Raw genomic sequence first — 23,021 nt, 5'->3', positions numbered from 1 at the left:
AAGCCTTCAATGGCTTCCTATTAACTTAGATAGCAATACCTAAACTCCTTAGCATGCGCATCGACTCAATTCCCTAATATTCTAGTTGCCCATTTTGTTCTATCTTTGGTGTCCTTTATTTTTCACCGCAGGGTCCACATTTTACTGTCTGTGTAGTTATCCATTTTCCCCACAGGAAACTCCTTGAGGGCAGAGATTTTTCAAAATCAAATTCCTACGGCTGAGACTTGGCAACCAAAATACACTAGAGAAATGAAAACTCAGGTCAGTCATTATAATTAATTTTAATTACAGTTAACAGTTTAGATGAAGAACAGACTAGAATAGTGTTTAAAATCAACTTCTGAAAAAAATCACATTTTTATAAAGGAAATAAAGTAGGCCAGAAGTCCAAAAAAGGTGCAGCTTGTATTATTGCACTTGAATAAAATATGCTGTTTGGGGTACTGCACTACCTAGACCACAGAAGGCAAGTAGAAGACAAACACAGAGGATGGACCCCCAGGTAGTATTTATTCTGAACTCCGAACTCTCCAGTGGCCTCAAAAATATTTAACATTTCGAAACATTCAGTTAGAACTCTTTACACAAATGATGGCAGTGTCTTTAGTCACATCCATGTTCTTCATTCCAGTTCCTGTGCGAGTTTAAGGTACACCTGCACCTCACGTGGTGGGACACCTGTTACACCCACAGCACCCACGGCCCAGGCCATGGGAAGTGGGGAAGGCAGTAAATTTCTATCTTACACAATTTTAGGGACCAAAACTAGCTGTAGTTTACCTTTCCAGCACTCTTCATTTTGGTCATTTGGATCGGAACATGGGAAAAATTGACGGTGATTATCAATCAGCACTAAAGTAATGCCTAAGCTACTAGTAGAAAATAAAATTTAAATTTAAAAAGTCCCAGGCCACATTTTTGAAGTGGCGTACCTGTATGTATAAGACAAAGGCTGTAAACTTATAGAAAAGATAAACTCTGACTTCCAAACAAATTACAAAATTGATTTTGCCCTTCCCTTGAGTGTTATACAGAAAAATGTAAACCAGTGGACCTAGTTACCAAAAAACATTTGTCCCCGTTAAGTCAAGGAATGACCTTAAAGTTTGGCCTGAGCTAGTTTTATCTTCAAATTTTCTCCAAGTTTGTCCATGAACTCAAATGTATTCAAGTAGTCAGAACGCTGCACGCTGATAAAGAAGGAAAAAGGAAAGAGGACAGTTAGTTTGTCTCTAATTTGCAGCAGGCAGAAAAAAAGTCCTAGAAATGCTACCTAAAGTAGCAATCCGTTTTTCTTCTACAAGAAAACTGATTAATGTTAACAAGCTACAAGTTTGGGGTTCAGGGTATACCATGCTTTTACCCACATTCACACATACTGTCACATGTCCTTAAAATTTTTTTTAATGATCTTATTTAAGTGTCTCACTTAAAAACAAACAAAAAAAAAAGACAGTGAACTAGCTAACATAATCCTGCTGACAGGTGCCTATTCAAACAGGTTACAAAGGTACCATGCCAATAAAGACATTACTTTTTGCCGGAAATTTAAGATAAGAGAAATGTAGTGATTTAGTATATCTTGGGGCATACTGACCCCAACTGAGACCTCTGAAGACACACAGCTGGGACACGGGATGGGTGTTAAACTTCAGCGGTGTTTTGGCAGGTGAATAAAAAAGAGTCCACAACTGACTCAACTGACTCTGACTCTGGATTAGCAACTACTCCAGCTGGGGTATGGTTTACCGTGTTCTCAGAAAAAGTCCTGGGCAATACATGGCCCCTCAACTACCTGACTGCTGGCTACAGATACTTAAGGAAGGGACTATGATCAGTTTGGTGCCTAATCCTGTGTTGCTTACTTTTCTTATCTGTAAATTGAAAAAAATTGAGGGTGGAATAAAATAGCCTTGGGGGCCCCCTTGTTTCTGTCTGTAATTTTCTTCTTAAATTAAATGGAACCCTGTCCCTAATGATTGTCAACTAGATCAGAGGTCAGCAGGCTATACAACTTGGCCCATGGACCCAATCCAGGCTGCAGCCTAGTTTTGTACACAGTTTGATTGAAATGCTGCCACATCATTAGCTAGAAGCTAATCATCTACGACTGCTTTCACGCCACAGAGACAAAGTCCAATGGTTGCTTAGTTTTGAAAAGGCTGTATATTCCACAAAGCCTGAAATGTTTATCTGACAATTTATATATTGTGTCTGCTAACCTCTGAACTAGATGATTAATAAAAATTCATATACTTCCAAAAAGTACTGATGTTTTGAGCCCAGTGAGGACAAGTGGCAATTTGACCACAGAGCTCACAGAGTCTTATACTTACTTGGGTAAACCTTTAATACAAGCAGCCAAGTCCTTGGTCATGAAGCCAGCCTCAATGGTCTCAATACAGACTTCTTCCAAAGCCTTTGCAAAGAAGCTGAGCTCTTTATTGTTATCAAGCTTCGCTCTGTGGGCTAACCCTCTGGTCCAGGCGAAAATGGAAGCTAAAGAAGAAAGGAAAAAAAAACAACAAAAACAAAAAACAACCAAGCATATATACTTCAATCATATCAGCTAGACATATTCCCAAATGTTCCCCAAAACAGTATTTTTATTTAGGTGACTGACTTCATTAGATGCTAGCCACATGCACCCTAAAGTTTAGGAGAGCTGGAAATATTTCACTCAATAGAAACTTTTAAAAATCTGCATTTTTGTAGAAGGAATGTTTTGCGTTTTGTTAGACCTTTAAGAAAGCACATTTTCATGGTGTGGAAGGAGCTCTTGAAGCTTAGGACATTTCCTAATTTGCAAAAGGTCACAATCTCTTCTGTCGCTTGTCTATATTGGTCTTGCCTCCTCTTTTTAAGCTGTAATCTCTTTTTAATGTGCTATCCTTGAAGCCAGGTTAGAAGGATCTATTCATGTGGCTTTTAGATTCTTAGCCATATGTGACATTTCCCTGTACCATAGCAAAAGGAAAATACCTGTTGTTAACTATCTCTTCTGTTATGGGTATTGTCCTACTAAATGGAAAAGCATATATTGCGTATCTTTTAAGACGCCTATGAGAACAGCTCTTATTAGAGGAAATCAGCTGTTTGGTGGTAATTTTACACACAAAGCATCTAGTAGCAAAGGAACATGTCTGAGACCCTTTTGGAGGTCTCTACTCTCTGGCTGGAAACCAGCGTAGCAGTTAAACACTATCTTACCAATAGGATTGGTAGAGGTCTCCTGTCCCTTCTGGTACATGCGGTAGTGACGTGTTACAGTCCCATGGGCAGCCTCAGCTTCCACCGTCTTGCCATCGGGACAAATCAGCACGCTGGTCATCATGCCAAGAGAGCCATAACCTGTAAGTGGCAGAGCATGGAGTACTGGCTTCAGCCGCATGAGAGCAAATGACTTAATCTTCACAGGTCACGGTAAACAAAACCCACATCAATAATCCTACCGCCGTGTAGAAAGCAGGGTCCCTGCTCCAGATCCGAGCGCCTGCACAGGCTGCACTTTTCCCTCACTGCCAGATCTCAGAAGCACCTGCCCCGGTGAGGGGCTCAGGCTCCGGCGGCCCGCACTCCACCCTAGCTCTGCGACTTTCTAGCTACTGTGGCTGTTTTGTTATTCCCTATGAAATGGGAACAGTAGAACACCCACTTCATCGGCTTGTTGTGAATTTGATGAATACACATATGTTCAAGAATAAACATGTCAAGTTTATTTATTCCCTAGAATAGGACCTGCCACAGAGAGCTCCAATACATTACTGTTATTCTTATGTGCAGATGCTTTACTGTTCTTGGAAAATAAAGATTAATGACTCATCTTCTGCCCTCAAGCTGCTCACAGACTCACTGGGCTGGTAAGAAAAGGCAGGTTAAAGACAGGACGGGATGGATCTGAGAACATCTCACTTGCCTTTACTCTCTTTAGCAGCCCGACCAAAATATCTTACCAAATACTGGTACTTATATTGGTCTTATACTTACTTGGGTATAAGTAAGTATAATTATCCAATTATACCCAAGTAAATAAGTATTACTTACTTATACCCAAATAAGTAAGTATAATAAAGCCCGACCAAAATATTGATGTTAGGGAACGCTATTACGACTTGTAAGTCCATGCAGTCATTTTTTCTTCTTTTATTACTCTTTTGCACTTGATTTCAAAGAATATGTTTCTCCATTTGTGCTATCTTCCAAAAGCACCCGTGGAGTTCATGCAAATTTATAATGGTCTGAGAGTAAGTAAGTAAACATAAACAATTTTTTAAACTCCTCTTTGATAGTTAGAAATTTCTGTGTGAGGTTACTAGCTCCTTTCGTATCATTGTGTTGGTCTGAGGCTCCAGCTAACTCTCAAATATTTATTGCTAGGAGAAGTGTCAGACACTTCACTCTCTACTGTGAGCTCATCTATCTAATTATTAATGCTAGGGGACACTAATGCGTACCACTGTCCAGTAGAAGACCAAGGTGAAATGTTTGGAGTGAGTCCATAGTTCATGCCTCTAGAATAGAATAGAGTGAGGACAGCTCGGCTGCCTTTTAACCTGTTTAGCTGTCTTGAGGCCACATTTATCTATAGGCTCTACCCAGACAGCCTTGGTTCCAGGTATCTTATCAGTGCGCTATTGGTCACTGCCCTTCACAGCTATTTCAAAGTCCTTTGAACCTCTATAACTTGACATTTACATGTCAAATACTGCTCCCAGTACTGTCTTCTTGCTGCCATGAGCACATTTAGAAACGGTGGAATGACTTGGGTCCCTTATGAAGAGCTCGGATGACAAGGATGTTTCCCTTACTCTCGGTGGAGTCATCACAAAGCCCCACTCCTTCCTCTGTTGCATGCGAGGATTTAGAGCAACAGGAGAGCAAAGAGCTGTGGAGCTCATTCACCTGACAAAAATAAAAATGACCTTTAACTGGGCTGACCTACTGACTTTAAAACTGATAGGAGGTGCTTAACTTTTTCATTAAGAGGAAGAAAAAGTAGTACTTCCTGGGAAAAGCAAACATAATTAAAGTTGACACAAACATCTGTCAGGGGAGTTTCAAGTTGACTCACCTGCCATGGTAACTGAAATTGAAGGGGAACCAGGCGCTGAGGAAATCACGGGAAGGGACTACACTGGACATGCAGCCCCCCGCTTCTTTGCTCAATTCCTTTGTGTTTAAAGCTAAGCAGTGAACACATGTGTTTTAAAAAGCACCAAAGCAACCTTCAGGGCTCACAGAAAGGGCATGAGCACTACCTGTTGCCAGATGAATGGGCCCTTGGATTTCTTTTCAACCTTTTGTTTGTCTTCTGTACTAGCTGGTGCCCATCAACTGTCAAGGAACGAGGGATCCTGTCTAGTGTCTGCTTTCCATTTAGTGGTCTGTTTATGCATCACTAAAACCTCCACTGTAAGAACTGTCAATGTACCAAGATAATGGTTGTTCTAGCTCAGTCAAGTGCAGAGAACAGGGAAGGGTTCTAGATAAGATGTTTGAAGACCTGGATCTTCTCACTGGATGTGTTCCTCTACAATTACTGCCCTTCCGGCCTCAGTTTCTTCATTTGTGAAAGGAGGAGGAGAAAGAGGAGAATAAAGAGGATGAAATAAAAAGGAAGGGAGGGAGGAAAATAGAAAAAATAGAGACAAAGAGGGAAAGCAGCTGGACTAGCCAAATGATTTCAAAATTCCCTTCTAGCTTCCTGCTTCATGTATTTTGAGACTATGTTACTAGGGGAATAAACATTTAGATTTTTTTTTTTTTAAAGGAATGAGCTCTTGGAGAGAGCCCCCTTGGTTATTAGAAGCCCAGGCCCCTCACTTTACCCCTTCCCTGCTGAGTGACCTAGTTTTTCACATTCTCAGAGAGGAAATAAAGGCAGGGAAAGGGAGTGATTTTCAGACCAGGCTGCTAGACTATCTGTTGGAGGCACTGAAACTTCAAGTGAGATTAAAGGCTGAGAGATAAACTGTGTTAACACATCCAAGGCTGGAGCCAAGAGTCCCAACACACAGAGTGACTGACTCCCTGCGTGACCCTGGGGAGCAGCTTCCCCAGTCAGAGCCTAACTGCCTCATCTGTGGGCTGAGAAGGTAGACCTGCAGCCGTGCAGCACTATCATTTCATGATTTTTACAAAGGGCCACAGAATCCTTCTTCCTGAACTGGAAAACCACCATGGCATCGCCTACCGGCTGCAGGACCCACGCCACCTCTACTTCTACTTGGTCCTCTGGCCCCTTACCTTGGGCCACCGAGTCTGACTGGACATCGCCATCGTAATTTTTACAGGCCCAGATGAAGCCCCCCTCTGACTTCATAGCTTGGGCCACCATGTCATCGATGAGCCTATGCTCGTACCAGATCTTCTGGGCTTCAAACTTGGATTTGTACTGCCTAAAAGAGAAAAGAGGAAAGAACAATTAAAAAAAGAGGAAAATCAATTTCGTTAGGGACATCATATGCTTCTCCAAAGGGGGGATGGATGGGTGGGGAGGAAGTAACATTTTTAGTAGAAGCAGCACAAACTTGGGAATGCGACACACAGGCTCAAATCCCTGCCAATCATTTTCTAGCCATGAAACCCCAATTTCCCCATTTGTCAGGGTGATTTTACCCACTCTGGAAAGATGTGAGAATTAAGCAAGACAGTAGTTTCTCAAGTACTACTTTACCAGTTTTCAGTATAATCCTGAGCGAGATTTTTGAGATCCAGCTTACTTTAAGAATGTAATAAGAGGGGGGAAAAAAAGACTAGTCTACGTTTGATATCATTCAGGAGACTAGGATAGCTTCCAGGCTTAGAACAGATGGGCAGTGGGAAGAGGAATTAAAATCTGTGCCCTCGCTGGAACACTCACACCTAAAAGGGTGTTAGGCTGTCGTAAAATTTAACATACGCTCACATGTTGTTGAATCTAAGGTGGTTGTTATAGACTTTGGTTCCAGAGACTACACTAGAACAGAGTTCTAAATCACAATAATGGGTTTCAGAAAGGACAGAAATGTACCCAACTCTGAAACTCATTCAGATACTTGAAAAATTAGAACTTTCTATCACCAACAGGGTACATTCTTCAAACAGTGCATAATTCTGGCTCTGAAAAAAAAAAAAAACATGAGAACCTTACTGCAGAACAGTTACCTTTGAATAGCAATTTAGAGTGATTTTGTTTCATTTATTTTAAATCTGTTTTGTTCCTATCTTTAAGGGATAGTGATGGCTTTCATTCAATTTGTCCCAGAATCAAAAGTATAAGGATGCAAATTCTATACTATAAATGCAGCTTGAGAAACAATAAGAAAAAAAGACTGCAGTTACTTGTCATATATCTCCTGAAAGATGTCTTTAAAACGCCCATCATATTTCTTCAGAATAGTGTTTTTGGTGCTCAGATACAAAGGCCAACTTTTAGACAGGGCCATCTGGAACGAACTGTGTGCAAAATCTTGGATTGACTTGTCTTCGTTGTACATCCCCATGGCAACACCACCACCTTCTGTGGGAGGACACGAATGAGAGAGAAAAAAAGGGAAAGTGAAGTGGGGTATCATTGTAACGAGTTCAAATCCATCCACTACCACCAAGCCACCCAATTCCCAGCTCCCACGTCTAAGCCCTGGCTTCCAAAAGTCCCAGCAAGGCTTTCAATTTGAATATTCCATGAGTTTCTGGGGCACATAACAGGAGGAAAGTCAGTCCTAGATAAGGGCATCCTAACTTGTTTTCAGAGGGCATTCAACAGATATGAGAAAAATACGGTTTTTAGGATCCTGAAGATACTGAAAGAGCAAAACCACTGATATAAACTAGAAATATATTCAAGAAAGGGTGAATATGGTAATTTTGAAACTGCCCTGTCATACTTTTAAATTTTCAAACACGTATTTTAAACTTTGTGCACTCAATCCTCAGCCAGAGAATTAAAGTTCTCCTAATTCCCTGGAATTTCCTGAAGGGTCACACTGTCATCGGTAGAAAAAGTTGCGCTGCATGTAATCACCGGTGTTTCACAACTCTTGTTGGTTGAACTCTGTTACTACTGACAGATAGGACTGGAATCCATGCCGCTGACAGGGGCGAGCGGCAGCTCAGAGGGTGAACGGTGCTGAAACCGGCGGATTGAGGTTCCCTTAACATGATGTTACTTAGAAGAGCCAAGGAAAACAAAAGCTAGGTAACTTTGGAGTTTTTGTTTGTGTGATTGCTTTCCAAAGCTTCAATAGTGGAGAAAGAGGGTCCTCTGTTTTGAGTGGAATTTGCCATAATAGGCCTTTTGGAGCGGCAGGATGGTGGGCAGGGAAAAGCAAAAAGCAAATGTTCTGCTTCCACAGAATAAGCGCTCAGATGGGCAAGAAGAACATTTGAACCTTTCAGCAAATGCATGTAACGCAACCATTTTTTAAATACAAATTCTACTAGAGCAAAGGGTAGATTATGTGACAAGTAATTTAGAACTATGAACATTTCCTTTATATAGTTTGTATACAACAGATTCCTGCCAACCTTCCCCGTGTTTTAAGAGAAATGCCTAATTATCAACTTGTCTTTGCCTCCTGTGCATTTCCAATTAAGCGGCTAATACCTTCTGTGCCTTTATTCATGCCACAGGAGGGTATGGAAACCGATTACTCTTTAATTTAGGTTTTAGGTCCCATTACGTTGCAGATTCAAGTTGCACTTCTCGGCAGGCACGCAACTAACTTTAAACAACCAGGAATAATGTCTAAATGATCTGTAAAAAAATCGATCATGATGAACTCTAATTACATACCTTCAAAGTTATGTACCAGGTACGTCTTTTTTGGAGATCCATCACTTGGCACGTAGGTCATCTCTATTACCCCAGGCCCAGGAACAACAAAATCAGTTGCTCTGTACTGTGTAGGCGGGAGGAAAAGGTATTAAAAAACCAACAACTATTCCAACAAGTATTACAAAGAATGGGGGGAAAAACCCATAGAACAGATACGAGAGACAGCTAGACAAACAGGAAGGTGGAGCTCAACCTCCTTTTATTTTAGAGATGGGGACAAGGAGGTCCAGAGAGTTCCTGAAGCTAATTAGTGGCAGGACAGGACACATTAAAAATCGGTGTTTATTGGGTACCTACCATGCACAGAGCAGTTTTCTGAGTCATGATGTGGGGAGGAGAGAGAATTCACAAACCATTTTCCCTTAGGCAGCTTACGACTTAAGAAAGACATACAAAAAGTGAGAAGCCAAGGAAGAGCTTTCAAACGTCCCAAGTGGGCATAAACAATGTTTCAGGAGGACAGAGGAAAAGAGACATGGCCTGGAGTAAGGGAAGCCTTCCCGTCGGGAGGCGATACTATGCTAGTTGCAGTACTGAAGATGGTGAAGGAAGAGCTAATGCCTTGTCCTCATGATAGGACAGATGTTTTAAGCGATTAACCAGTATCATCTTATCTCATTTGATTCTTCGATCGGTCTTACAAGGAGGGAATGGCGATGTTGTGGAAATAAGGCATCTAGGGTCCACAGACTTGAGCGCTGGTCCTTAGACCTTCAGAGCTTAGTCTCTCTGTGGTTATTATCACCATTAATGCCCATCCCAGACCCTTAGGAAAGGGTCATTGGCGGAGAGCCGCTTCTCTCATGGGCCCGAAGCTACACTAGTGGATAAATGTGCCCAGCCTGTACTAGGCATCTATTAATCTTTGCTACATTGTACCTTCTTAAATGGCTTGGAAAGACTACTTTCAGTGTCAGGTACCAGCAGATGCCAGCCATACCTTTGGTTGTTTGTGTAGAGGGATACTAATGACAGCTTGTAAAAAAGTGTCAGATAAGAATAAAGGTTCAGCATCTATTCTATGCAGAACACTACATATAAAATCCTTTACCATGGTCATTTATTCCCAGTCACAAAAGGAAGTAACGAGGCACCAAGCACCATACACCATACGTGCTTTGCAGGCGTTTATGCGCAAACAATCAGGGAATCAACCAGAGGTTTGGAATTCTCCATCTGGACTTTAATAAATACAAGGGGTCCTTCTTCCAAGTGACGGATGCCAAAATAACAATTTTTTTGTAAAGGACAAAATGACACCACTGAACTCCTAGGAACTCAGAACAGCGTTCCCAGAATTAGGATGTTTGCGGCACTCCTATCCACACTGGGAGTTTCCTGCGAAGGGACTGGCCAGGAGGAAGGGATAGTATGAGCCACAGGATAAAGCACAGGGAACTACCCCGGACTGACCGGTGACCTTGTTCCCAGGAACAGAAGGACAGAGGGTGGTCTGTCCTGGCCAGCCTGTTTTTAAGGACAGCTACATCGAAGCCTCTGGATTTCAGAATCAGGGACTCTTTTCAGGGTCTTTTAAGACATAAGTTGCTTTCTATGAAGGTCTGAATGCCTCAGTTTCAACAAGGAATTTTGATTTTACTTGGCTAGTTTTCTGTTTAATCTGGCAACAAGCCTATCTGTACAGAAATACAAAAACTAAACTTTCTTTTCCAGCTAGGAAAGTATGGTTATAAAGTGGCTGCTTTCAACTACTAAGTAGTTCTTCCCTTTCTCTATGAAATGATCATGTGTCATGATTTTCAGTGGTTTTCAACCCTGTCTGCACATCAGAGTCACTGGCGGAGCCTTGAAATGTCCAGACCCCATGGAATTCACATTCAGCTGCTGTAGGGTGGGTCTCAAGCATTGGAATGAAAACAAACACATTAAAAAAAAAAAAAAAAAAAGCAAAATAAGACAAACACCAAAAAAACCTATAAAGGGATCCTTTTAGAGCCAGGGTGGAGAACTACTGATTTGGTTGAAGCACAGGAAATTATCCATTAAAAAAAAAGTCAATGTTATATGGTTTAACTTAATAAAAAGAAAAAAAATGTCTGAAGAAAAATCATTTGTGTTGAGATGGATGCCTCTGTCTAAATGTGTAAATATACAGATATACTTACATGCATTTCTCAGTTGTGCACTTTGTTTAATGGGAGTAGTCACCAAACGATAATGCAACACACAACATGTATGAATCAGAACTGCTGGGCAGCCAAAGGCCATGAATAAAGAATGGAAAATCACATTACCCCAACATGACTTACTTGATCTCCATAAGCATGACGACCTATGATGATGGGTTTTACCCAGCCGCTCACAAGCCGGGGTATATTTTTGCAGATAATAGCTTCCCTGAAGACAGTACCACCCAGAATATTTCGGATGGTACCATTTGGCGACTTCCACATTTGTTTCAGCTTGAACTCCTCAACCCTCTTCTCATCAGGGGTGATGGTAGCACACTTGATACCAACGTTGTACTTCTTTATCGCTTCTGCAGCATCCTTGGTGACCTGGTCATTGGTGGCGTCACGATTCTCTATGCCTAAATCATACCTGGGGGAGAAAACCTGTAAGTGGAACTTTCTCGACAAATTGATAGGTGACTGAGAGTGCCGCCATTCTATCTATCTCTGCATAAAGCGAAGGCTCCTCAGTATACCTAAATCTGCCAAGTTTCAGCTTTCACACACCCTAGATGCAAAAGATCGCTCCCAACTTAAAAAAAAAAAAAAAGGCACTGAGAGGCTGGACAGCTGCAGTGGGAAGCTGTATAGAAGAAAAGGGAATGGAAACCATCTGGCCTGGTGCCTTTGCCTGCTTTCCCCATATACAGAAAACAGCGGCAGTGGAGCAACCCTTTTGCAGACTGCCTTCCTTATAATTAACATAACAATGCAGGCCTAAGTGCCACCTTATTTTTTCTTTAATAAATATTGTGCTCTAAAAATAAAGGGTTCAAAATTTTTTTCCTTGTTTTTTGACAATTAAAGCAGTGGGAGTTACAGGTGTGACATTCAGTCCCAAAAATCTAATGAATCCTTCATGGCTACCAGTTAGTTACATGATGAACCTTCCCCTAATTCTTGGATAAGTCTCTTTGTTCTGAACACAGGCCTGCAGTTTATTGGATAAGTAATGGAATCAAGCAACAGTTTTAAATACCCCAGAGACCTAGTTTAATATACACCAGCGCCCACACTGCAAGTTATTCAGAGCTGAAAAGAATGTTGGTTGTTCACAGAGCACAGACAAAGAATGTAAAGCTTTATCTCAAGTATAAAAACAGTTTGTCAAAAATAGGAAAAACAAAACAGTAATGTGGCTATTTTGTTCTCCAAGTTTTTAAAAGAGTTTTTCAGCTTTCATAACCTGCTGAACCATGAAGCTTCTAGGTTTCTTTTTACTTCTTGTGTTTCTGTAGATATCCCAACTGATGATGCAAAAATACAAAGGTAGTCAGCTTACTGTATTTCCAAATAAAAATAATTCCAGATTGCTCTGACCTTCGATAATTCACATAAGTGTAACAAAGCTCTGGCTTTCTTATCTTCCGGCATAAGAAATGCCAAGTATCTACAAATGTTTACTCCTAACTCTAACAGGAAGTGTGGTCAGCAGTTTTCATGTTCACAGGAATCATTTTTCATCAGGAGAAACTAACAGCAAATTTGTGGTTTTGCTGCTTTTCTTAACATTTCTCAGAGAAAACAAAGAATACATAACTTGGACCACCGTCCAGTCCTCAGAAAACAATCAATTGCTCTACTTCCCTCAGAAGGAACCTGCCATGTAATAGCAGCAATTTTAGGACAACTTAAAACTTGTTTGAGCCTCCAAAAATTCTTTGGTCTGTAGCCAATGAGGCTTTTCTAGGCATAAGGACTGTCCTTTAAAACTCCTTGTCTCTAGGTTATTCTACTGGCAAGAACTGTGCCAACTCACCTACTGCCTTGTAAAGTTCTGAAACAGGAGAGTACCTGTAAAGACGATTCTTTAACCTACTTGGATGATGCTTTTTGTGTTTCATTTCCTGTATGTTTTGTTGACCTCTGCAGTATTTGCTCCTTCTCCTGGTTGCCATATAGATGTTATCAACAGCTTAAGCATAGAATAATTAAAAAGGGTGTCTAATGACACCATGCAAATTAAATGTCTACCAGGGGTGTCCAACCTGCGGCCCACAGGCCGCATGCAGCTCATGATGGCTGTAAATGTGGTCCAACACAAAATTCATAAATTTACTTAAAACATTATGAGACTTTTTGGTGATAACATGTTGCAGTGTATTTAATGTGTGGTCCAAGACAACTTTTCTTCTTCCAGTGTGGCCCAGAGACACCAAAACAAAGTGTGTTTGCCTTGGACACCCCTAAACACCTTAGCAAATATAACAAGTCCTCAGGGCAGTCTGTTGAAAAATTCTGTGTCAAGGCAAACACACCTACAGTTTGTTTGCCAGTAGCCTGGCTAAAGTGTGACAGTCTTCAGCCACTTCCCTCTTGTAAAAATTCTGTCTCTACCTAGTTCAAATACTCAGAAAGCAAGAGCAAATTTATGAAAAACACAGGAAAGAAATTGAGAGAATTCCACAGAGACTTTCATATCTGTCTCTAAAGACTAAACACAGTGCAGAAATGCTTCTGAAAGGTTGGTATTTTATTAAAATAACTCCAAGGGTTCTTTCTGTACTGAAATTGTATGAAAAGGCGCAAAAGCCAAGGAATAAAAAGAGAAAAGGCCCACTGTCTAAGTACAGGTATAGAAAATAGAGCTTGAAAGGACAAAATTGTGTCAACCACATTTACAGTTTAACAGAAGATGCACTTCCATTATTTTCCCTTCTACAAACAATACTTTGTGCTACTCTTGGCCACTGATTTATTACAAAGAAAACCTTTACAGGAAACAGAAGCTTGGAAAGGCCTGAGAATCATGTTGTTTCCATCATATTTCTTGTCTTCTGAATAAGGCCAGTTTACCTAGCAATGGTAAATTTAAAACAGAAGACTCACGTGCACCTATTCAGGCACTCTGCCCTAAGAGCTTCATGCACAAGATACAGTTGTATGTACGTTAAAAAGCTAGTTATACCCTGCCATCACATAGAGTGTACTTTCTGAGTCTGCTGTGTGGAGGAACAGGCATGAGCTACATATACAACAGTGATCCCATAAAATTATAGTGGAGCTGAAAAACTTCTATCACCTCATCACGTGGTGGTCGTCGCAATGGTGTAGTGCAACAAACACTTACCATTGTTACCACTGCCTATGGCAGTCAGTACAGGTGTGTAGCTGAGGAGCCACAAGGGAACAGAATTTGTCACCCCAAAATATGTCTCTTTGGCATAAGGAGTACTTTGGGCTGGTTAATTTTGAGAAACAACAGACATGGGAGAAGCTCTTAAAGCCAAGTAGAAGTAACCCCTTGTAAAATACATTTAGATTTGTAAGGAAAGTCTCCATGTGTTAAGAGTTTCGCCCCTGGTATACCGGGAAGCGGGGGATGACCGCACCTCCAGACTCTTATGAAGGGAGAAGAGGAACTTACATATGCCTGACACCTTACCCTTGTTTACAGTGCTTTTCCTGGTAACCTCATGTAACTGACCGCCACCCCCCCCCAACATCTTAAATACTGTCTTCAGCCAAAGACAGTATTTAAGGTGGTGGTTTCAGCCATGTTGGAGAGTTACTATAATAATTATGTATTAAAAAAGTATACATTTTAGTATTATTAGACTTGTTTTTTTTCTTTAGTCTGTCTTTTATTACAGAATGTCTCAGCCAAGAACCCAGAAGGGTAGAGGGAAAATTATTTTGCCTCCGCTGCAGAGCAACAGGCTGTATCACGCAGACTAGCTGTGCAGTAGGCCACACCATCTAGGTCTGCGTAAGTGCACTCCGTGATGTTTGCACAACAACAAAACTGCCTAAGCACACATCTCGCAGAATGTATCCCTGTCCTTAAGCTGAGCATGACTCTAATTCACTTACCTGTGAAGGTCCAATTCCACATAGGGAAAAATGAGTTTTTCTTTAATCAACTCCCAAATGATTCGTGTCATTTCATCTCCTTGCATCTCTACCACAGAACCGCCATGGATTTTTTGAGACATTTTGACTTCAATAAACCTTTAAAAAGCAAAAAGGATAAGACACACATCATATATTTCAGTACAGTGTTACCAGCCAAAAGGGTCTGTTTGCCAGTGTGTATCAACGCCCAGTGAGAAAGGAACAGGAGCTTGCAGCCAAGAAAGAGAGGGTTTATTACGTGAGGAAGTAGCCCACATCGGGAGTCACAAGTGAGCTCGTGCTCAAAGATCTGGCTCCAGATAGCTTTCAGGGGATGAGTTATATAGGGGAAAAATCATTAATCATGGTGACCAAGGGAGTTAGGGTCGTGGTCTCTGCGCCTGGCTGGCGTGAGGGTAGGGGCCACTGGTCATTGCATGTGGCCCTGATGTCAGCTGTAGTGTTGCTTCATCTGGTTTCACCACTATTCTGGGTCTTGAGCTAAAACACAATGGAGGCCTAGCTGTTATCTTTAGTTTAACTGCAACTCTGTCCTTATGGTCAAAAGACCGAGGCTTTGTTCCTAAGATTGTTTAATGCTGACCAGGACCTCATTGTCCTGAGGGCTTAATAATTAAGAAAGTGGACACAGAAGGGAGAAGGAGGACGGTGAATCAGTGTGCTGAGTGACGCCATTATAAATCAAAAGGAAAGAAAAGAGAAAAGATCATAAAGAAAGTTTCTGCAAGATTATTATACAAACAAAACGAACATTTGGTGACTACTAAAAAAACAATGATAATAGCACACTATAATATAATAGCAGTGTATTCAAGGCTAATAATAATTACATTTACTATTAAAATTGAGCACGTTCTCTGCATTAAGCATTGTTACACGATTCACATGTGGTTTGAGTCAGCCCTCATAACAGCCCAGAAGGATGGAAACTATTTTCCTATTTTACGTTGATAAAAAGAATAGCTTTCCCAAGGCCATGCAGCTAGAGCATCAGGCAGCCTGACCCTGTCACATGCCCTTAATAACATAATCATTATTCATGACTATTGGTTTGTCTTATAAAAGATTATCTCTGCAATATCATGCTTATTTGGACATCTCTATTCAACTCCTCATTCTTGTGGGCCCTCAAGATGAGCAGAATGATGAGTGCTGATAGTTCCCTACTTTTAAGAGACTGCTTTGGTTAAAATAACTACCTTTGAGGAGATGTGACATATCACTTACGTTTAAAGAACTCTGAGCCTAAAAGTGAAAGATGAAGAATTCCTGGTGGAACTATGTGTTCCTTGAGACAATACTGGATACTAACAATGTGGAGCTCAATACAAAAATGATTTCTCAATTAGGGAAATCTGTATATAGAAGGCTGCTGCTCAGGACCCAAGTTCACCCCTGTCCTCTTCCTCGGTAACCCACCTCCTGTACTGTTCTTCTAGCTGTTTATGGGCAAAGGTAGGCTGCCAGTGTGTGGCATAGGGAAGCAGAATTGTTCCTGAAAATTTTTTTTTTAATTTTATTTTAAATTTATGTTTATTCTATTACAGTTGTCTCAATTTTTACCCCTTTACCCCCTTCCACCCTTCCCACCCCCACCCCCCACTCCCACAGTCAATTCCCACTCTGTTGTCCATGTCCGTGGGTCATTCATACATGTTCGTCTAGTCCATTCCCCTTCTTTCCACCATTGTCCTTTTTCCCCATCTGCTCTGGTCACTTTCAGTCTGCTCCATGTTTCCATGCCTGTGGTTTATTTTGTTCATTCGTTTATTTTGTTGAGTAGAGTCCACTTATAGGTGAGATCATATGGTATTTGTCTTTCATCAGCTGGCTTATTTCACTTAGCTTAATATTCTCCAGTTCCATCCATGTTGTTGCAAAAGGTAGGAGTCCCATCTCTCTCTCTCTCTCTTTCTTTCTTAAATGCAGATTGATTTTATTTATTTTTTTACATGTCAAAGTTAATTATAAAATATTAAAATAGTTTAAAACCATTATAAAGTCTCAGCAATTAAACCAACATGAAACCAGCACAGAAATAATCAAGTAGATCAATGAAATATAATGCATTCTAGAGACAAATGTATATATCTGTCTAACAATATAATATATGATTAAGTTAATACTTTAAATCAATGGGTAAAATAAGGCTTATTCAACAAATAAGGTTCATGGACCATTATCATTTGAAATAAAACAAATATAGAGCCCTATTTCACACATTATACAAGAAATATTCAGATGAGTTAAAAATCAATATGTAGAATCTAAGGAATTTTAGAAGAAAATAGAATGTATTTCATGACCTGAAATAAAATATTCAAACCCAGAAGCTATAAAGTAAATATTGACAATATGATTATATTAAACATTTAACTGTATAATAATATATATATATAAATAGTTAAAGGACAAGGAATAGAATAGAAAGGTATTTGCAACACATCTAATACATGGTTAATAGGGTTTTGTTTTTTTTTTAGGGAAAAATTCTACAAACCTTGAATCAATAAATGGATTAAGAATACCAAAAAGTCATTTAAAGCTTTAAAAAAAAAATAGAAATAGGCAAGAAATATACTAAAACAGGTTTAGTTTCAACAAATAGTAAAGGAACAATTAAAATAATATTGTCACAGTCAGATTGATGAGTATTAAAAATGTTGGTAATTTCAAGTATTGGCAACTGTGAAAGGAACTGAGTATTCATAGAGTCTTTTTCTTCATTTTCTTAGAACAATCCCTTTAGCATATTTTGCAGTGCTGGTTTGGTGGAGGTGTAGTCTTTTAATCTTCTTTTGTCTGAGAAACTCCTTATTTCACCTTCCATTTTCATGGAGAGGCTTACTGGGTAGAGCAGTCTTGGTTGCAGGCCTTTGCCTTTCAGGACTTGGAATATTTCTTGCCACTCCCTTCTGGCTTGCAGTGTTTCTGTTGAGAAGTCAGGTGATAGCTGTATTGGGGCTCCCTTATTTGTTACTACCTGTTTCTCTCTTGCTGCCTTTAGGATTCTGTTTGTCTTTGATATTTGTCATTTTAATGATGATGTGTCTTGGAGCAGGCCTCATTGGGTTCCTCTTGAATGGGACCCTCTGTGCTTCCTGGACTTGGGTGACTTTTTCTCTCCTCCAATTAGGGAAGTTTTCCATCATTACCTTTTCAAACAGGTTCTCTATCCCTTCCTCATCCTCTTCTCCTTCTGGTATCCCTATTATACATGTATTATTATGTTTCAGGTTGTCCTGCATTTCCTGAAATGCCTCTTCATTCTTTTTGAGTCTTTTTTCATTTTCTTGCTCTGTCTGGGAGCTTTTTTCTACCTTGTCCTCCAGCTCACTGACTTGTTCCTCGGCTTCATCTAGCCTGCTTTTGATTCCTTCTACTGTGTTCTTCAACTCAGAAATTGTATTCTTCATTTCCTCTTGTCTCTTATTGACAGTTTCTATGTCCTTTTTCATGTTGATATAGTTTGTGGTAAGTTCCTTATAGTTTCGCTGTAGTTTTTGGTAATTCTGTGTGAGCTCATTGAGCTTCCTTAGAACCATTGTTTTGAACCCAATATCTGATAGTTTACATGCCTCTAATTCATTGAATTCTCTTGCTGGGGATTGCTCCTTTCCCTTCGAGTGGGGTGTATTTTTTTGTCTTCCCATTATTTGTGAGACTCTTCTCTTTTGCTTCTGCTTCTTAAGTTGATCTGTCTTGATTTCCTGGCTTTGTGGTATGAACTTCTATGGTTGGAGACTGCTGTTTTTACTTTCTGGATCTGCCTCCAATGATGTCAGATATTGACCCTGTCTGACCTTCTTAGACAGTTGGTTCAAGTCATTTTGAGGAAGAGGGTGTGGGGTCAGCAAATACAAATCCATCTGATTCTCAAAAAGGGCTGGCAGGAAAAATACCCTTTGGAAGAAGGAAGACTATGAGGCTTAAAGGAAAGCCACGTCCTATGTGTGTTCCCCAAAAGGCAGAGGAAGCCTTGAGCCTGCTAAAAGTATCCGTTCCCTTTCATCCTGCTCTGATGGAGACTATTTTTCCTCCAGCAACACCACTGCAAGTAAAAGCCACATGCTTGCTTCTATTCCCCTGAATGTATAGCTGAGGACTGCAGAAGTCAGGAGTGCTGACTTTAACAATTATTAGGTAAGAGGCCTGTAAACAGTCTCTCTTGAAAAGCTGAGCTCAAGTAATTTGGCCTTCAAATTAAAAAAGTAAGCCTCTGTTTCTTGTGATAAGCCAGGATGTATTTCTACCCCTAGGCCCATTTTCACTTCCCAACTTTGAAATTCTAGAATGCTGCTTATTAGAGGTTAGGCAGTTCCCTAGAGCATTACCGCACAACCATCTGGAACTCAACTAGAATAAAAAAAAAACAAACTGGTAGGGATGAGTTAATTACTGCACGTGTGTAATTTCACGTATAATTTACAGTACAGCTTAAAGTACACACTTGGTTCAGTCACACTCATCCCACTGTCATATCCGTTCTGGTATTTAACACAAACAAAACAAAAAAGATGCAGCAAACTTATCTTGGTCTTAATACTACATTTCCATGGCCATATTCCTATATAACATTAGGCAAGAGTTATGACTCAGCTATTTTTCCTTGCCAGCAAATAGAATTAATAGACATTCATACACCACACTTGAAATTAATAGAGTGCTATTATTTTTAGTTGTTTCCTTCTCAGTTGAAGTAAATGTTCTGTGCAGTAATCTTTCTGTATACATAATGCATAACTGAAACATTTCAGGTTTTCCTTCCATCACTTAACTAAAATTTTACCACCTTTTAACTGAAGAATGGAAGCTTTATGGGAGGTCCTGGCTTACAACAATGTAGGAAATTATTTTATTTTTTTTTAGATTTAAAATCCACGGAGTGGGCTTTAGGCCCCACTGGGTTTATTTGTCTAACCTTGCCCTTCAGATTTCGGTCTCCACCCAAACTCTAACTTCAGAAGGAAGGACTTTCCCACAGGCCAGTTCATTTTGTCTGAGAGCAGCTGAATTCCAATCCACTGACACCCTTGTGCAATTGCAGAAAATAATCCTGGACTAATACAGAGAAATTTAAGGGGGAAAAAAAATGCTGCTCACCCTGTTTAACATTATTTTCTTCAACCCCAAGAGTTTTAGCAATATTTTTAAGCTGCTCTCATGAACTACAGTAATTTCTGGGGGGACTGGAGGCGGGGGCGTCAATTGCAGAGAAGACACTGGACTGGCAGACATAAGGAAGGAGTTGCAGTTTACTGTTGGAAATATTCCTGACTCATTCCTTTGCAGTGCCTGACTCTAAGATCTCCAAGGCCAATTAAAAGCAGTATTGCCACACCAAAGAAAATACGGAAGGAGAGAAATTGCCACTTCTTACCATGGTGACTCAACTTCTAATCACTCTAACTCCTCTCAATCACTCCAACTCTTCTCTCAATCTCCTAAACTGAGTGCAGTTAATCTCCTAATATAAACCCAAATAAAACGGGATAAAAAGACAACATACAAACGCTTCCTATCAGGAGGATTCAGACAGCCCGTTTTTATCTGGATTAAAGTAGATTGCGGAATGAACCCAGAATGGCAAAGGGCAGTTTCAGGTCTGCGAGCACCTTCCAAATTAAGGTTACGGGAGCGCCAATATCTCCGCCTGCATACACTGGAGGGTGCGTCCGTGGGCGCATCCCGGGTTCGTCGCCCGTTAGCTGGTCTCGGGAATTTGTACGTCCTTAGGTGACGCCGCGACCAGCAGACTCTCGGCCTGCCCGTCCTTGTGGCTGTTGTGCAAGAGGGTTGCAACCGCAGCTGGCCGGGTTCCTCCTTCCGGGTCTCCACGCCCGCGCCTTCCCTCTGCGAGGCCGGACCTTTAAACGGGTGCCGGGAGCTGGCCAAGGACCGCCTTCCCCAGCACTTGAGACCCCAGCGGTGGCCGGTCTCTCCTTCATTCTCTACTTCGTCCCTACAGCAATCGGGTGCTGGAGCTCCTCCCCCTCCACGCCCCCCCGGCGGGTGCATCCTCCCGGTTGCGGGAGTTCGCGGCACACACCCAAGTCCTCGGCTACCACTTTCCTTTGCATTCAGCTCCCATTGCCGCACGTTTCCCCCCTACCCAAACCCAAGACTTAGTCTTCTTGTACGTGTCCTTGCAGCTTCCTACCGCTAGATTTTGCTTTCCGCACGCAGTCCTGGGCTTCCATTAGTCAATGTACACTTTTCTGCCGCCCAATTTCACCCTCCTGTGCCCGAGAGCCGGCCTTTTATACATCCAGGGACCTAGCACCTTCTTCTTCCCCATTTCCCTTTCCCACGTGCAATACCTGGATTTCTTTCTCCCTCCCTTGCGACCAGAACTCGCTGCTAAGTGTCCCCCTTCACACCCAAGAACTGAGCTTTCTTTTCCCCATTCCCAATACTGGCGTACTCAGAGCCTCCCCCAAAGCCAGGGGCCGGTGCCGCCCCTCATAGGCTGCGGTTACCTGCAGGGGAAGGTACGGTGGCGATTCACCGGTGAGCGCCACAGCTACTTACACGATCAAATTCACAAGTGCAAACACTGGCAATCCCAGCTGGGTCCCCAGCTGTTTCGGCCTCTGATTCAGCCTCGGCGAAACCCGCGGGACCAGCAGGGGGGAAGGCTTTTTCCTCTCCGCGGCCTTTGTCCCCTCCCGGCCCTGCCCCCTCAGCCCACCTCCCGGAGTCCCGCCCCTACCAGGGCGCCAATCGCCGAACGCCGACCCCTCCGTAGTGGGCGGGACAAGGGTTCAAGGCTTGTTTCTACAACTGGAGGGAGCAATCTGCGGGACATCCTTCGCCGCGCCCTGGGCGGAGAAAGGGGCTGGACGGCCCCCGAACTCAGCTTTGGCTATTAGAGGTGGAAGGACGCGAATGCCACCTGCAGGCGGTGGAGCGGAGCGACCTGGCGCTGGTATTCTGACACTCACGCGCCAAAGGGCGCCCTGGACTTTGTAACATCCTAGGGACACGGGAAGTGAGTTTCTAGGCTCACAGTAAAGGCAAACGGGGAGAAAAAGTCCGGAAACGCCTTTGGCCCAAGGAAGAGTGATCCAGGCAATGAGCGCGGGCTGCTTTAGGGGCTACTCCACCCCCAGTTAGAATGCAAAGGATTGAACATTTACAGAAGTAGGCACGCCACAGTAATTTCCGCCATTCCAGTGACTAGTTCTTTAGAGCGGCTCTACCTACCGTACTCCCCCTCCCTTATCCGCGGCTTCACTTTTGGTGATTTAAGTTACTTGTGGTCACCTGCAGTCCTGAAAACATTAAATGGAAAATTCCAGAACAACACAATTCATGAATTTTAAATTGCACACTGTTGTGAATAGCATGATGAAATGTCTTGTCGCCCTGTTCTGTCCTTCCTGAGGAGTAAATCATCTCTTTGTCCAGCATATACATGCTGTATACTACACAGCTACATACCCTTTAGTCACTTAGCAGCATACGCGTCAGTTACCAGATGAAATACCCGATATTGCAGCATCCCTGCTTTCAAGTAACACTTATTTTACTTAATAATGGTCCCAAAGCCAAGCCATTTACATAACTTTTATTACAGTATATTATTTTTCTATTTTATTATTTGTTGCTGTTAATCTTTTACTGTGCCTAATTTGTAAATTAAACTTTATCATACGTATGTATGTTTAGGAAGAAAGTTTGGTATTATCCGTGGTTTCAGACATCCAGTGGAGGTCTTGGAATTTATTTCTCCTTCCCCCCCATAAGGGGGAACTACTGTAATTCCGATTACTATTACATACTATAAGTAATCCCAATCATCATTTCATTAGAAAGGAAAGATAATGAGGAGATTGTTATCTGGGTTCCAGAGAAGTTAGGCTAAAGATGTGAAACCTGAGAAACCAGTAGCTTGAAAAACAATTTTGTCCCCTCCAGGCAATAATTTTTTGGTGTATTCCTTACCCTTGAAAACCTGGTGGTAAAGGAGTATTTTATATAGTGATTTGTAGGATAATAGCATGCTTGTGTATTGCTTCCCAGGATTTAATGTCTCCAAATTTATTTTTAAAAAATTATATTTAGTATTGGATTATTACACTTGCTACTCTTCGAAGATAAACTGATAGAAGGGCACCACACAAAGCACATTTTTGACGCTAGAGGGCACT

At 41.5% G+C, this 23,021-nt stretch overlaps 1 protein-coding gene across 3 annotated transcripts; it reads right to left on the bottom strand.

Annotated features, from left to right (window-relative positions):
- Positions 1 to 268: 268 nt before the first annotated feature.
- On the bottom strand, positions 269 to 21,533 carry IDH1 (isocitrate dehydrogenase (NADP(+)) 1). 3 transcript variants are annotated; one of them, XM_054585744.1, is made up of 9 exons: positions 21,400 to 21,533; positions 14,827 to 14,964; positions 11,092 to 11,383; positions 8,780 to 8,885; positions 7,327 to 7,504; positions 6,250 to 6,401; positions 3,214 to 3,354; positions 2,340 to 2,502; positions 269 to 1,193 (listed from the first exon to the last, which is right to left on the bottom strand). In XM_054585744.1, exons 2-9 carry the CDS (start codon positions 14,946 to 14,948, stop codon positions 1,103 to 1,105), a joined length of 1,245 nt encoding a protein of 414 aa, XP_054441719.1. In that variant the 5' UTR covers positions 14,949 to 14,964; positions 21,400 to 21,533; the 3' UTR covers positions 269 to 1,102. The 3 variants fall into 3 exon arrangements, with proteins under 3 accessions (XP_054441719.1, XP_054441720.1, XP_054441721.1); XM_054585745.1 differs by having other exon boundaries at positions 21,348 to 21,528; XM_054585746.1 differs by lacking the exon at positions 21,400 to 21,533 and adding an exon at positions 20,378 to 20,716.
- Between the last annotated feature and the right edge of the window lie 1,488 nt (positions 21,534 to 23,021).

The sequence above is a fragment of the Pteronotus mesoamericanus genome, unplaced genomic scaffold (assembly GCF_021234165.1).
Source record: "Pteronotus mesoamericanus isolate MK-2021 breed Mesoamerican mustached bat unplaced genomic scaffold, CSHL_Meso_final contig_90, whole genome shotgun sequence".
Taxonomy (NCBI): domain Eukaryota; kingdom Metazoa; phylum Chordata; class Mammalia; order Chiroptera; family Mormoopidae; genus Pteronotus; species Pteronotus mesoamericanus.
Note: the sequence above shows the minus strand (reverse complement) of the source record. Positions and strands in the feature narration are given on the sequence as shown.

Excerpts from the sequence above, each read along its gene's own strand:
- IDH1 (XM_054585744.1), bottom strand. The coding sequence starts at position 14,948 with ATGTCTCAAAAAATCCATGGCGGTTCTGTGGTAGAGATGCAAGGAGAT. Across the intron at positions 7,505-8,779 it reads CCTGGTACATAACTTTGAAG|AAGGTGGTGGTGTTGCCATG; the intron begins GTATGTAATTAG and ends GTCCTCCCACAG. Across the intron at positions 3,355-6,249 it reads GTCAGACTCGGTGGCCCAAG|GTTATGGCTCTCTTGGCATG; the intron begins GTAAGGGGCCAG and ends TGCCACTTACAG.